Raw genomic sequence first — 13231 nt, forward strand, 5'->3', positions numbered from 1 at the left:
GGCTGGCTTCCGTCCTCCTCCCCACCCTCCTCCCGCATCCTGGCTCTCAGCACAGCTGCTCAGGCCTCCCTGGGGCTGCAGCCTCAGGCCTGCGAGGGCGGCCATAAAGCAGAGGGGATGGGTCTGTTTGCAGGAAAGCTTGTTTAATAAGCTCCATTAAAACCGCTGCAAGCGCCTCCCTCCCAGACACCACCGCCTTGGGCTGTGCCACGTGGGTCGAGGGTCCTCACACCGAGGGCGAGTCTCTGCACGGGAGGAGGAAGTCCCATAGGGAGGTGCCCCAGGCAAACACGCGGGCGCCGTTAGGAATCTGTCCCGTTGGCTCTTTCTTTGCCCAGCTTATTGAGGTGTGACTGACATACAAATCACATGCATGTGAGGCGTAAATGCGATTTTTAAAAAGTGCAAAAGGTGGTGAAGGCAGGGAGCGGGGGCGGGCGGGCTAGAAGGGGTCAATGGGAGAAAAAAGGGACATGTAATACTTTCAACAATAAAGATTTTTTTTAAATAAACAAAACACAAAAAGTGCAAAATAGGATGATTTAATGCGCATCACATCGTGAAATAATAACCACAATCCGGTGGATACAACTGTCAGTTTGCTTAGCTGTCTTCTTGGCTTGTTTCTTGGGTGAGAAGATTCATCGACCCGCTCAGCGCATCCGAAGTGTCCACCCCAGGCTGCTGACCGCAGCCCCAGCTGTGCACTGGACCCCGAATGTGTTCCTCGCCCACGGGAGTGTGTGCCCTGACCAGCACGTCCCCGTTTCCCCCACGCCCCCAGCCCGTGGTTCCCTGTGGAGTGTTGCCCTTTGAACTCCCACATGGGCGTGTCCGCCCTGCCCTTGGCCCTCAGAGGTGGGCCCTGGCCCTTGGCCTCCGGGCACAGGAAGATGCAGGGGATCCCCTGGTTCCATCCCGGAGGAGCCTTCCTCCCCGCTGGGTGCCGCAGTCCCTTCTCCTGCCTACGCCTGGTTAAGGGTCTGAGAACTCCACGGTGCCCGGAAAGGACAGGGTGTGAGCCAGACCCAGACCTTTGAGCCACCCTGTTGGGGACCAAGGCCCATAGTTCAGCGACTGCAGAGGCCCCCTCGGCGAATACTCCCCTGGACCCCGCCCCCCGAAGACCCGGCCAGACTCGGGTGACCCAGCGGCTCTGCGGAAGGCAAAGCCAGTGCCCAGCTCGCCCCCAGCGGCCCGAATGGGCGCGGGGCCACTAGCAGCTGCCAACCTAGTGCCCGTGCTTTTCCCACAGTTTCTCACTGTTGATGTGCAATGAACTTGTTACTCTTATAACGTCACCCGAGAGAATCCACCGGAGTGGATACCTATTGTCTATCTGTCCTGAACACACACCCCCATTGTCTATCTGTCCTGAACACACACACACACACACACACCTGGGACCTGCCCCTGTCCAGCAAAGCTTGGCTAACATGCCCACTGTCCGGCGTAGGGAGAAAGAGGGACATTGACTAAGCTAGAGCTGGAATAGCATCTTTTCCAGCCCGTGTGTCTCCATCCAGGAGCCTGGTGCCCTCAGGCTCCTAAGCAGCTGTAGACCAGGTCCTGGCGGCTGAAGTCAGCATCCACTGCAGCCAAACGCAGCGGAGGTCGGGAAGCGGAGCGAGCGGGTGGGGATCGCCCCATCCAGAGAAAAGCGCGACTTCCGCTTCCCCGGAGTTCCTCCTCACGGGCCTGCCCTTCTGAGCCACTGCGTGACCACAGAGGAAGTTCGCCGAGGACAGGGGGAAGCTGGTGGGCGTGGGGCGGTGAGGACCCCTTGTCAGGGCCTGGGATGGGGGCTTCTTTCTTCTTGAGGCTGGATGCGTCCCGAGTGCTGTTTTCGTAATAAATGAGGCTGAAGGAAATGTCTCCAGCATGTCCCTCACCTATTCTCCGGAGCTTCTCTCTCCATGGCTCGCATGTCCGCCTGGCCTGGACCCTCACGGCTGGGTCTGCTGGGGCCCCAGCCTGTATGTGGTGGTGGAATCCAGTTTGACCCTCTGATAGAGATGCCTAACTGAATCTCAGGGCATCACTGCTCATCCACTAGTGATCACCCATCTATACAGAGTGGCCAAGGATGGCACAGGTGCCCTCGACACCTGACTCTCAAGTTCATGCAGAGACTGGGGGGACTTTTGGATGTGTCTTCTGGTGGTAGACACATTTGGTGGCAGGGACCTGCTGTGGGCCCTATGACCTCCCACCCACACCACCCAGCACGGGAACCCCTCCCCCCGTCGTTGGCATTACCAGGATAATAGAGAACTGAGGGCCGCTCTCCATCTTGGAGCTACAGACTCTTCCCCAGCACGGGACCTGTCTCCACCACCCAGCATATGACATCACTGTCCCAAAGATAAGATGAGCACTGATTCAACGGGCCCTGATAGAGCCAAGATGGGGAGGGAAGAAATCCAATGCTAACGTACCCTAATCATCAAACAGGAAAGGCGGGCAGAATCTTCACCTCGAAGGCTTGACCACAAAAAGATAGAATGAGGGCCTCGAGGGGGAGGGAGCTGGGACCGAAGTCGGGAATGGGAGTGCGAGGTGGAGAACTGCCGCGTTCTATGGTTTTTACACCAGAACTTTGCCCGCCATTGGTTTATTACGTTACCAAGATCGAGCTCCTGGTCAAGTTTACCACCGCTCTTTCAGCCCAGCTCTGAAAGTCTCCTGTCACTGTTTCTTCTTTTAACATGTCCGTCACCATTGCCTCTTCTCACCTTGAAAGTAAGACACCGCCGGAGGAGGTGCGAGAAGGCGGATGAAAGAGAAACGCCAAGGAGATCTGGGCTGGAGATGTGGGAGCCGGTAACCAGCATCTGGATCCACACGGTAACCACAAGCCACACTGCCTACTGCGCGGCTGCACTGCGGCTGGTCTGCAGCGAGTGTGTGATAAGTGTCACGTGCACAAGAGGCGTTGAAAAATGTTTATGAAAAAAAGAATTTAAAATATCTCCAATATCATTGAAATAACGTTTTGAGTGTGTTGGGTTAAATCAAATAGACGACTAAAGTTAATTTCACAGGAGCAGGAGCTGGAGAGGGAGCCTTCAGAGGCTGCCCCCCAACCCTGCTCCTTCTCAGCCTCCTGGAGCTGAAGGGTGGGGCGGAGGGGCCTGTCCTGTTCACAAGTGGAGAGGTGTTGAGGGAAATCCAGTAACGCTCCGCACCCCTACGCAAACATGTGCCAGTGTCTCCTGTGTGCCAAGCACCGACTGGGTGCTGGGGATGCAAGAATGAACAAAGTGTCACTCCTGTACTCAGAGAGCTCCCGCCCACAGACCATCCCCCCTCCACAGACCAGGGCTGTACAGGGGTGAGGCACCAGATACCACCAGCCAAGGCTCCACAGAGGGTGTCACATTTCCCTGGGAAGGACAACAGGGGTCTCCCAGGTGGAAAAGGAAGGAGCCCCCTCCCCACCCCCTCAACCCCCGACAGAGGGAGAGCACAAAGACACGAAAGAGCTTGGGGACGCGGACGGACGGGAGCATTTCTCAGGATGTCAGGACGGAGGGGGCGGGGGACATGAGGCCAGAGGGACAGGTTTGAGTCATCAGCTGTCATGCTAAGACCGGGAACTTCTGCAAATAAAATCAGGATGGCTTTTCTAGTCTTCCCTCTCCTGGGTAACTCTCTTGAGTCCTTTAGACTTAAACATTTTCAGACTAAGATAAAATTTTAAAAGAACAACCTTGGACTTGCCCATCATTGGATAAGGCTGGGCCCATCAGCACCGTGAGAAAGCCCAGGCTTGACCACATGAGTCAGACCCAATCCCAAACAAGGGGAGCAAAGGGCACCCGAGTGGGATCGGGACTTGTGGATTCGGTCCTTGCATTGCTGTGACCTTCCCTGTGGTGTCCCTGCTCCTGTCCTCCACACGGGCCTGCGAACAGTGAGACCCTAGGCTTGAGGGCTGCTAAGGGACTTCATTTAAAATGCCTAGAGCGCTCCAGCCCTCACTGCACGTTTGCTGGTGGTGGTGGTGATGAGCAGAAGGAGGAAGAGGAAAGCTACAAAGGAGGAACCCTGCTTATCTTGTTGACACCCCATCCCCTGGAACTTAGACAGTTTCCAAATAGATGTCAAATAAGAGAATGAGGAACTGACAGAAAACGGGGTGTCTGGGAGTGGGAGAGTGGGGGCTACCTCTGCAAGCAGGTCATGCAAATGTACCTTTAGGAAGACACAGGGGATGTTCTCCGGGCCCAACGGGCCAATGTCACGACTTGGCTTTACCTTAAAACGCCAAAGACACCCACAGGGGACACCTGGCAACACTGAGACAAGTTTGATTGTCACAGCTGGTGTTTGTTTGGGGGTGGCATCTGTTAGGTAGAGGTCACGGATTCTGCTAAACACCCTACAGCTCTCCACAACAAAGAATGACCTCAGAGTGTCAATTACCCAAGATGTCAACAGCTAAAGAAAACCAAACATTGAGGTACCACACGAGTCAGCACTGATACTCCCAGGGGTATACCCAAGAGAAATAAAAAGGTATGTCTAGCCTGGCCCAGCCCCATGGCTCAGTGGTTGAGTGTTGACCTATGAGCCAGGAGGTCACGGTTCGATTCCCAGTGGAGGCACATTCCCTGGGTTGCGGGCTCCATCCCCAGTGTGGGGCGTGCAGGAGGCAGCCAATCAATGATTCTCTCTCATCATTGATGTTTCTATCTTTCTCTCCCTCTTCCTCTCTCTCTAAAAATAAAATAAAAACATATTTTTAAAAAATATGTAACAGTGCCCAGGTTGAGAAATTCTGTTCTGAAAAAGAATGTGTCGCTGGAACACAGGCAAGCAGAGCGGTGAGGGGGCTGCTAGGGGGGCCGCTGCTTCTCCTGACTCCATCCACCTCCAAAGCCCTTGGGGGCTTGGTCCAGCCAGACGACACCAGGGCCCAGGGCCCACCTCAGGGAACAGGTACATGCAATCATCAGGCCTGAGCCCCATGCTGCTCAAGCACATTCTCCTTTCCTCCCCCTCAGTGTCACCCCTACATGACCTCATCGAGTCGCTGTGCTAAACCTAAAATTCACCAGAAAGAGAAAAGCAGGTCAGAAAGAGCCAACCGCACTGTGGACAGCACCGGGCAGGGAGGGAAGGGAACTTACATCACGGTTGGCAGTAACATTGTGTAACGTGTGTACACCCCGCTTCCGCAATGCCCATCCCACGGCCCTTCCAGTGGCTCTGGGTGGTGGGCAAGGCCCGCCTCAAGCTCCTATCCCGGGCGAAGGCATGCAGCTCAAGGCAGGTGCCGTGTCTATGCAGAGCCTGGTCCAGAATCCCAGCTCGGTGCAAGTGGCGTGGGCTTGGCGCACGCAGCCCTTCACCTCCCCGGGCCTCAGTTTTCCCCTCTGTGACATGGAAGAGGCATGACCTCCTCAGGCTGATGCCTGACACCTGGTCCAGCTGGGCCAGGCCTCTCTCATCGCGGACCAGGCTGTGCTGCTTCTAACAGAGAATTTGAACTTGGAGGACTTGTTGCCTCGGATATCTGTAGGTAGAGCGTGGTTTCTTCTGAAGTCAACCTCCTAACGCTCTGTCCCCGGGAAGAGAGATGCTGGGGCAGGTGCGGTTCCCACAGCCAGAGCCCCGGGAAGGCAGGACGCCCTGCTGTGTGCGTGCCGTCCAGGCCTGTTGCGCAGGGAGCTCCCAGGTGTACCGGTACTTTGTTACCTGGGGCATAGGCCTGTGCTGTACCCCACATTGGTGCTCTGGGGGCACTGTCCTACGATGCCTGGAGTCCCGGGGAAAGCACGAGTTCTGTGGTTAGAAGGTTCCGGGCTCCTGCTGCCTCCTTCTCTAGGTTCTGGGAGAATCCTGACTGCTGTCTGGACCCCTGTTCTCTCCCCGCCACCCCGAGCCTTTTCCTCCACCCCCGATGCTGGCTGCATGGGGGTAGCCATGTGCCTGAGCGAGAAACCATGTGCCCCACCAAGAGGAAAGCCACCAAGAACCACTGAAGCCCAGGCGTGTCCCCTCCCCCACTCCCAGCTGACCCCGGGGCCTCCTTCCCCCTCCTCCTCACCCTCCCTGGGCATCCAGATCCTTTGGATCATCTGATGGCCCATGAGGTTGATGCTCTGACAAGTTTTACCTTTGACCCTCTCACCGACTGACTGACTGACCGACGTGTGAAATGCTCAGATCCGTGGTGGCAAACTGCGGCTCGAGAGCCACATGCGGCTCTTTGGCCCCTGGAGTGTGGCTCTTCCACAAAATACCACGTGGGGGCGACCATACAGTGCGATTGAAACTTCGTGGCCCATGCGCAGAAGTCGGTTTTCGGCCTGGGCGAGTCTATTTTGAAGAAGTACTGTTGATATTTGGCTCTGATGACTAATGAGTCTGCCGACCACTGGCTCAGACTGTCCGCTTCTGGGGAAGTGAAGAGGCGTTTGGCCAGCTGATAGCCCACAGGTGACCTTGATCTTGATTTCCTTCATGGAGTGCTGGGTGGTCAGGCACCCTTGTCAATGAAAGCTCCCTGCTCCTCCGTAACCACCATCCCTTCGCTTCTCTCGCCTCCCACTCCACCCGCCGCACTCAGTGCCGAGAGGAAGCCAGGGTCCTGCTCTGGCTGTTAAGCAGTTAATGTCGGGCTGTGACGGGGAAACTCGGCTTCATACACAGTGAGGGCATCGCAGCGACCCCCCACTCCGCACTCCGCCAGCCTGTGCAACTAGCAGAGGGTGGCTAGTTGTGCTCCCTGCAGGTCTGCCCTTGACCTGGGGGACCCGGGTGGTGACAGAAGCATGTTGTGGGTTCATTCGCCACCAGTGGCCCAGGTTAGTAGCAGAGGGGACGAGGGATAAGCCAGAGAGCTGGCAACAAAGAACTTGCGGCCGGTGAGAATCCGCACGGGGAAGCCTCAGGGGCAACAAGGCAGCCTGAGGGCGGGTGGGGTGGCAAGGGCCTTTATAAAGAACTTGCTTCTAGCCCGGCCAGTGTGGCTCAGTGGTTGAGCGTTGACCTGTGACTCAGAAGGTCACGGGTTCGATTCCCCATCAGGGCACATGCCCAGGTTGTGGGCTCCATCTCCAGGGTGGGACTTGCAGGAGGCAGCCGATCAATGATTCTCTCATTGATGTTTCTATCTCTCTCTTCCTCTCCTTTTCTCTCTGAAATCAGTAAAAATCTATATTTTTTAAAAAGAGCTTGCTTCTAATAGGATTAATTTCTTCAAGAATTTTCCCTTGGGGGTTTCCTCTAGTAATAGGTCGATAGGTGTTGATAAACGTTTTAAAGCATTTTCCGGAAAATAAGCGTTTGCTCTGATCCTGGGAGGGAGAAAGCACGGAAGGGCCACCGGCCACTGTTGGTCGAGGACGAGGACACGCCTACAATGGCCTCCAAGGAGCCGGTGGGCGGAGGGGAGTTCATGTGGGACCAGCCCTGTCTGAGCCCAGATCTGTTCCCCCAGCCCCGGGCGGGCTGGCTGTGCTTTCCCCTGGCAGCGGAAGTCCGGGCGGGGAATCCAGACATCGGGAAGAGGAGTTGGGTATGAAATAAGGGAACTCAAGGTTGGGGAGAAATTGAGGTTTTGGGGGGTTTATTTTTTCTCAGCACAGTGTCATCCAAGGGGTGGGTGGGAGGGGCATTGCAAAGCTGAGGAGGAGTTTGGGGGTCCTTTCCTCTGTTTCAGGCTGTCCCTTACCAGCTGCACTGACCTGGAGAAAACAATTCCTTCCGCATTGTCCCAGCAGCTGGAGCGGATAAAACCAGCTGAGGGCCAGGGTGTGTGATTCCAGACATGGCCACAGGGGGGAGACATAGGGTTGTCCAATCCCTACGTCTTGCTCCAAGGCTGAGCCCAAACAGTAGACTTGCTGGGGTGTACGGCTTAAAAAACGAGCAGACCTAGGCGTGAGGTCACTTCTAAACCCTGGCTAAGTCAGCCCCGGGTCATCTCACTAAAGGTCTTGGGCGAGTTTAGAAGTAACTTCCACCTCCTTGGACCAGCTGTGAACAGACTGATGATTAACCAACATCACTTCACCTGCAAGTACTTGTCACGCTGGCCCTCGGTGCCCCGCATAGTGCTGGGTTGTGATGAGGAATCCAGATTGTAACACGAAGGCAACACACACAACCCAGGGAGGACTCCATCCAACACCAGCACACACACCGCAAGCAACCCACTCACAGATGCTTCCGGAAAAAGCTTTTTAGATATAGATATAGATACAGATATAGATATAGATATGGATATGGATATGGATATGGATATGGATATGGATATGGGTATGGGTATGGATATGGATAGAGATAGAGATGATATAGATATAGATATAGATGATATAGATAGATATAGATATAGATGATATAGATATAGATGATATAGATATAGATATAGATATAGATATAGATAATATAGATATAGATAGATATAGAGATAGAGATATAAATATAGATATAGATACAGATACAGATATAGATATAAGTATAGGTATAGGTATGGGTATAGATAGATATAGATATAGATATATATAGATATATAGATATAGATACAGATACAGATATACAGATACAGATATACAGATACAGATACAGATGTAGATATAATAACAAAACAAATGTGGAACATGTTTTTTAAAATTGGGTGAATCTGAATAATCCCCCCCACACACTTTGTCATCGATTTTTTCTAACTCTAACCCTTTGACTTCCCTCCCACAAAGCCCCTTGTGATTTCACGGGCCACCTGGGGAATCCGATACCCCCATTCTGTGTGTGTGTGTGTGTGTGTGTGTCTGTGTGTGTGTGTGTGTGTATTTCCCCTTTTGCATCTCAGAACAGCAGCAAAGAGAGAGGAAGTACTGGGATGGCTCCCATGCACAGATCACGAAAATCTGAAGAAGACACCAGCAGATGTGTCCGTCCGCCCTCGGGAAAAACCTGCTGAAAGCGATGGGCCCACCGCCCCGAGAAAAGTGCTCAAAGGCTCAAGTTGATGGTGACGGCAGCATCACCACGGCCCCCAGGGTCAGGGGCCGGGCCTCCCTTTGACTTACGGGACATACTGACATACACTCCTCGCTTTTAACTCTTACTTACTTAACATGGGTCCCAACGTTGTGAAGAGTAGAAACAAAAGCCCTGAGACTTTGCACAGCGGAGAGGGCGGCAGGCAAGGCTCTGAGGGCCGGGACTGCGTGCAGCAAGTCTGACCCCCTGACGTGGAGCGAACGAGGGGTGGCTGCCCCTGTCCCGCCCAGTGCTGACCTCTGCGATGTCCCCACCCCTGGGGCCCCTCCAGCCTCTCTGCTCCTCTGGGATCCAGGGCAGGAGCTTTCTTCAATGCGGAGCAGAGGCCAGCAGGCATCGTTCCAATAACGCCTCTTCTCTCAAGATGTTGTCACCTTTATTGCTGTCTCTTGTATTAAACTCAACCTCTCAGGGTCCAGGGGAGCCGAGGACATGCCCGCTGCTGGGTCTGGGCCAGGGCAGCCTCTCCTCCAGCCTCCGCCTCCTCGCCTGGAGAAGAGGGGCCTGCTCTCAGCCCTGAGGGGCTCCCCGCTCTCTGCCGGTTCTCCCTCCCCGCCAGCTCGACACTGGCAGGGCCTTATGAAGCTACTGGGAGGGGACAGTGTGTGCACCTCCCTGTCCTGGATCCCTCCCTCGGGGCTGAGCGCCATCACACGGCTGGAGTGAGGCAGAGAATAGAGGGAAGGTGTGACAGAGCCGGCCCCATGGGAGGGTACCCCACAGGTCCCAGCGCCAGAGGGACAGGTGGCGGGAGCCCAGCCGCCTTGTTGGAGGGGAGCAGGCTGAGGGGCACGTGGGGGAAGGGGGGGCCCTGGGCTCCCCACAGAGACCTCCAGGCAGGGAGGCGGGAGGCCAGCTACGTCCTGATCGCGCTGTACTCTGGCTCCTGCCGTGTCTCCCTGATCGCGCTGTACTCTGGCTCCTGCCGTGTCTTCCTGATCTCGCTGTACTCTGGCTCCTGCCGCGGGGGCCTCTGGGAGGGACTCTGGTCCTCAGGATCCTGATTCTGCGCGGTGAATACCACCATGGAGTAGTGCAGGTCTTCCCTGGGGGCCTGCTGCGGAGAGAGGCCTGGGCTCAGGGGGAGGTGGGGAACCACTGACCCCCAGCATAGGATGGGGGCACCCGAGGGGGCCATGGGAGGCTCCACCAGGGGCCTCAGCCTTCCCCACTGTCCTCCCTTCTTTCCCCTAAAAGGACTGGGCTCCGAGATCCTGCCCCCACCGTCTCCACGCCCCCCCTCCCCCCCTCCAAGCCAAGCACGGAGCCCAGGCTCAGGGCCGGGGTCCCTGGGACCCACCCTGAGAGCATCAGTCACCGAGTTAGGAAAACAGGGTGCCGTAGTCCCGGGGCCACGTGCCTGAGGCCTAAATCTCTCCCCATCTTCCCCACCGAGGGGTCCTCTGCCCAACTTCTTCCACTAAAGGGGGTCAGTTGGGGGGCCCTGGGGGACTTCCTCCTCCAGTTCACGTATCAGCGGCTCTGCCTAAGGATCGACCTGCAGCGGGTCCTTGATAAGAACTGAAAGCAGAGCTGATACCAAAGAGATGATGGGACCAAAACAGTGAGAGCTCACAGGCCTGGACACCGGGCCCACGGCACACAGCAGGTGCTTAATAAAAGCTGTGCTGTATTCGCAACCAGGACCGTAGTCACTGGCTGTTCCCAGCCCCTCCATCTCCCAGCCCCTCCCCCACACCGGCCCTGTTTTCTGTGTGGCTCAGTCTTTTGTTGTTGTTGTTAATCCGCACCCGAGGATATTTTCCCATTGGTTTTTAGGGAGAGAGGAAGAGGGAGGGAGACACAGACAGAAACATTGATGTGGGAGAAGCACATCCATTGGTTGCCTTTTCCACGAGCCCCGACCAGGGCCTGGGTTGGGGAGGAAGCTGCAACCAAGGTATGTGCCCTTGACCGAATCGAACCAGGGACCCGTCAGTCCGCAGGCTAATGCTCTATCCACTGAGCAACACGGGCCAGGGCTGGTAGCTCCGCCTTAAAAAGACACGAGGTCACCGGCCAGCCCTCACTTCCCTCTCTGCCCGCGTCCGCCCCCAGGTGGTGCCTCTGGCATAGCCCGGGTGCCCTGCCAGGAGTGGGCCGGGTACTCACCACGGTGCTGTATTCCACCTCCTCTTGCCTCGGGTGCACGGGCTCTCCCTGAAGGGGCCTCGTCTGCAGCTCCAGGTTGGCGTAGCAGGGCTCACTCTGCGGGGCGGCCTGGGGTGGGCAGGAGGCGCGGGGCTGGGCGGCTGGCCGCGGAGCGCCCGGGGTCCATCCCAGAGAGGCCCTGCGCCTGCTTCTCCGCAGACATCTCCTCCCCTCACGCTCGGGGCCCAGCTGCCTGCCCGGCCTCCCGCCCCCACGCTGGTCCTCTCCAGGCAATGCTTGCTCCCCAGGTCCAAGGCCAGGCTGGACGAGCCTCCCTCATTCCCCTTTCCCTGGAGTGGGGGGCAGACTGGCCAGGCTCCCAGGCGTGGTTCTTCCTGCTCTGGACGAGCACCCCTATCCTTGCATCGATGGTCCCCCCAGACCTCCACTAGCCCACAGGACGGCCCAGCCCCCACCCCCTGTGCGCCCCGCCACCCGCCACCTCTCCTGGTGGCCTTTCTTTCTTTGTTGTTAGTTCTCACCCGAGGATATTTTCCCATTGCTTTTTGGAGAGAGGGAAAGACAGAGAGAAACATCGATGTGAGAGAGACACATCGATTGGTTGGCTCCTGCACGCGGCCCTGCGCCCCGACCAGGGCCCAGACCGGGGAGGAGCCCCTAACTAAGGTACATGGCCTTGATCAGAATCGAACCCGGGACCCTTTGGTCCTTAGGCCGACACTCTATCCACTGAGCCAACCCAGCCAGGACTGGTGGCCTTTCTTACCTGAAAGGGGTTCTGGAGTGGCTCCGGATTCCCACCAGCTACAGAGACAAGGGGGAGGGGGGGTTTGTCCCAGAACAAGGCAGGCTTGTCCCACGATCCATCTGGAGAAAGGCCTTTGCCTACAGACCTCAGCCCTGGGGACCCGTTGCCTCAGATCCGCAGCCGGCTGGACTCAAGGGTTGTGGAGGGGAATGCGACTGAGGGGATGAGTGGATGAGTGAATGAACAAGCAGGTGTGAACACATTCGGTGCCAGGTGCTGCATGCAGGCTCCACGCCACCCTCCCCCTCGGCGGGGACAGGCTGTCTGATGGGGGAGGGGGGCAGAAAGGGCGGGAGGAGGGAGAGATGGGAGCACCGCCGGGACGGAAGGCCGCACTGAGGGAGCTCGGGGGTAACCCACTCCACCCTCGTAACACAGTGACCCGGCCCAGCACAGGGCCTGGCGCACAGTAGGTGCTCAGGACAGCTTTGCCGTGTGTGAGTGTGTGAGGGAGTGAGTGTGTGTGAGAGAGAGTGTGTGAATAAGTGTGTGAGTGAGTCTGTGAATGAGTAAGTGTGTGAGTGAATGAGTGAGTGAAAGAGTGTGAGAGTGAGTCTGTGTGTATGTGAATGAGTGTGTGAGAGAGTGTGTGAATGTGTGAGTGTGTGAGTGTGTTGGAGAGTGTGTGAATGTGTGTGAGAGAGTGTGTGAATGAATGTGAGTGTGTGAATGAGTATGTGTGTCTGTGAGTGAGTGTGTGAATATGTGTGCATGTGTGTGAGTGAGTGTGTGAATGTGTGCGCATGTGTGTGAGTGAGTGTGTGAATGCACCAATGAATGAATGAGTGCAATAGGCTTAGAAGAGGAATAATATGACATTTTAAGAAACATGTGCACAAACAGGCATCGAGAAAAGACTGGAAGGAACACCCCAAACGTGGGTGGTTTCTCTTCTCTGGGTGGAGGGAGTTTCAGTTTCTGTTTCTGATGGGAACTTATTTCCTCCTCTGGGCTGTTACTTACCTTTGGATTTTCTACAACAATCATAGATCCCTTTTTTTAAAGAACTTTTCTAGGTGAAAGGGCATTGCTGGGGATCGCTGACACCACAGATCTGAGACAGTCCAGGCTGGGAACCCCCCCCCTTTGTCGCGCCCCCCCCCCAGGGAAGAGGAAGTGGCTGACACCCATTCCACTCCTAAAGGCCCGGCCGTGCTGCGGGAGAGGCTGGACCCATGGGCGGGTGGACGGGCCGGAAGTTAGAAGGAAGTGTCCCCCCACCTTGTCCCCAGCCAGGTCCCTGTTCCAAGTAACCCCGGCAGCCTGGAAGAGAGCATCACCTCCCCCTCCCCCCAC

The 13231-nt window shown here is 56.2% G+C and overlaps 1 protein-coding gene across 1 annotated transcript; it reads right to left on the minus strand.

Annotated features, from left to right (window-relative positions):
• Positions 1-8583: 8583 nt before the first annotated feature.
• LOC102441615 (CMRF35-like molecule 8) lies at positions 8584-11994 on the minus strand (the record flags this gene model as incomplete). Its single annotated transcript, XM_006108863.3, has 3 exons — positions 8584-10072; positions 11128-11235; positions 11894-11994. Coding segments are annotated over 3 exons (410 nt in total), but the record flags the coding sequence as incomplete, so codon positions are not given.
• Positions 11995-13231: the final 1237 nt, after the last annotated feature.

Source organism: Myotis lucifugus, unplaced genomic scaffold (assembly GCF_000147115.1).
Source record: "Myotis lucifugus unplaced genomic scaffold, Myoluc2.0 scaffold_4001, whole genome shotgun sequence".
NCBI lineage: Eukaryota > Metazoa > Chordata > Mammalia > Chiroptera > Vespertilionidae > Myotis > Myotis lucifugus.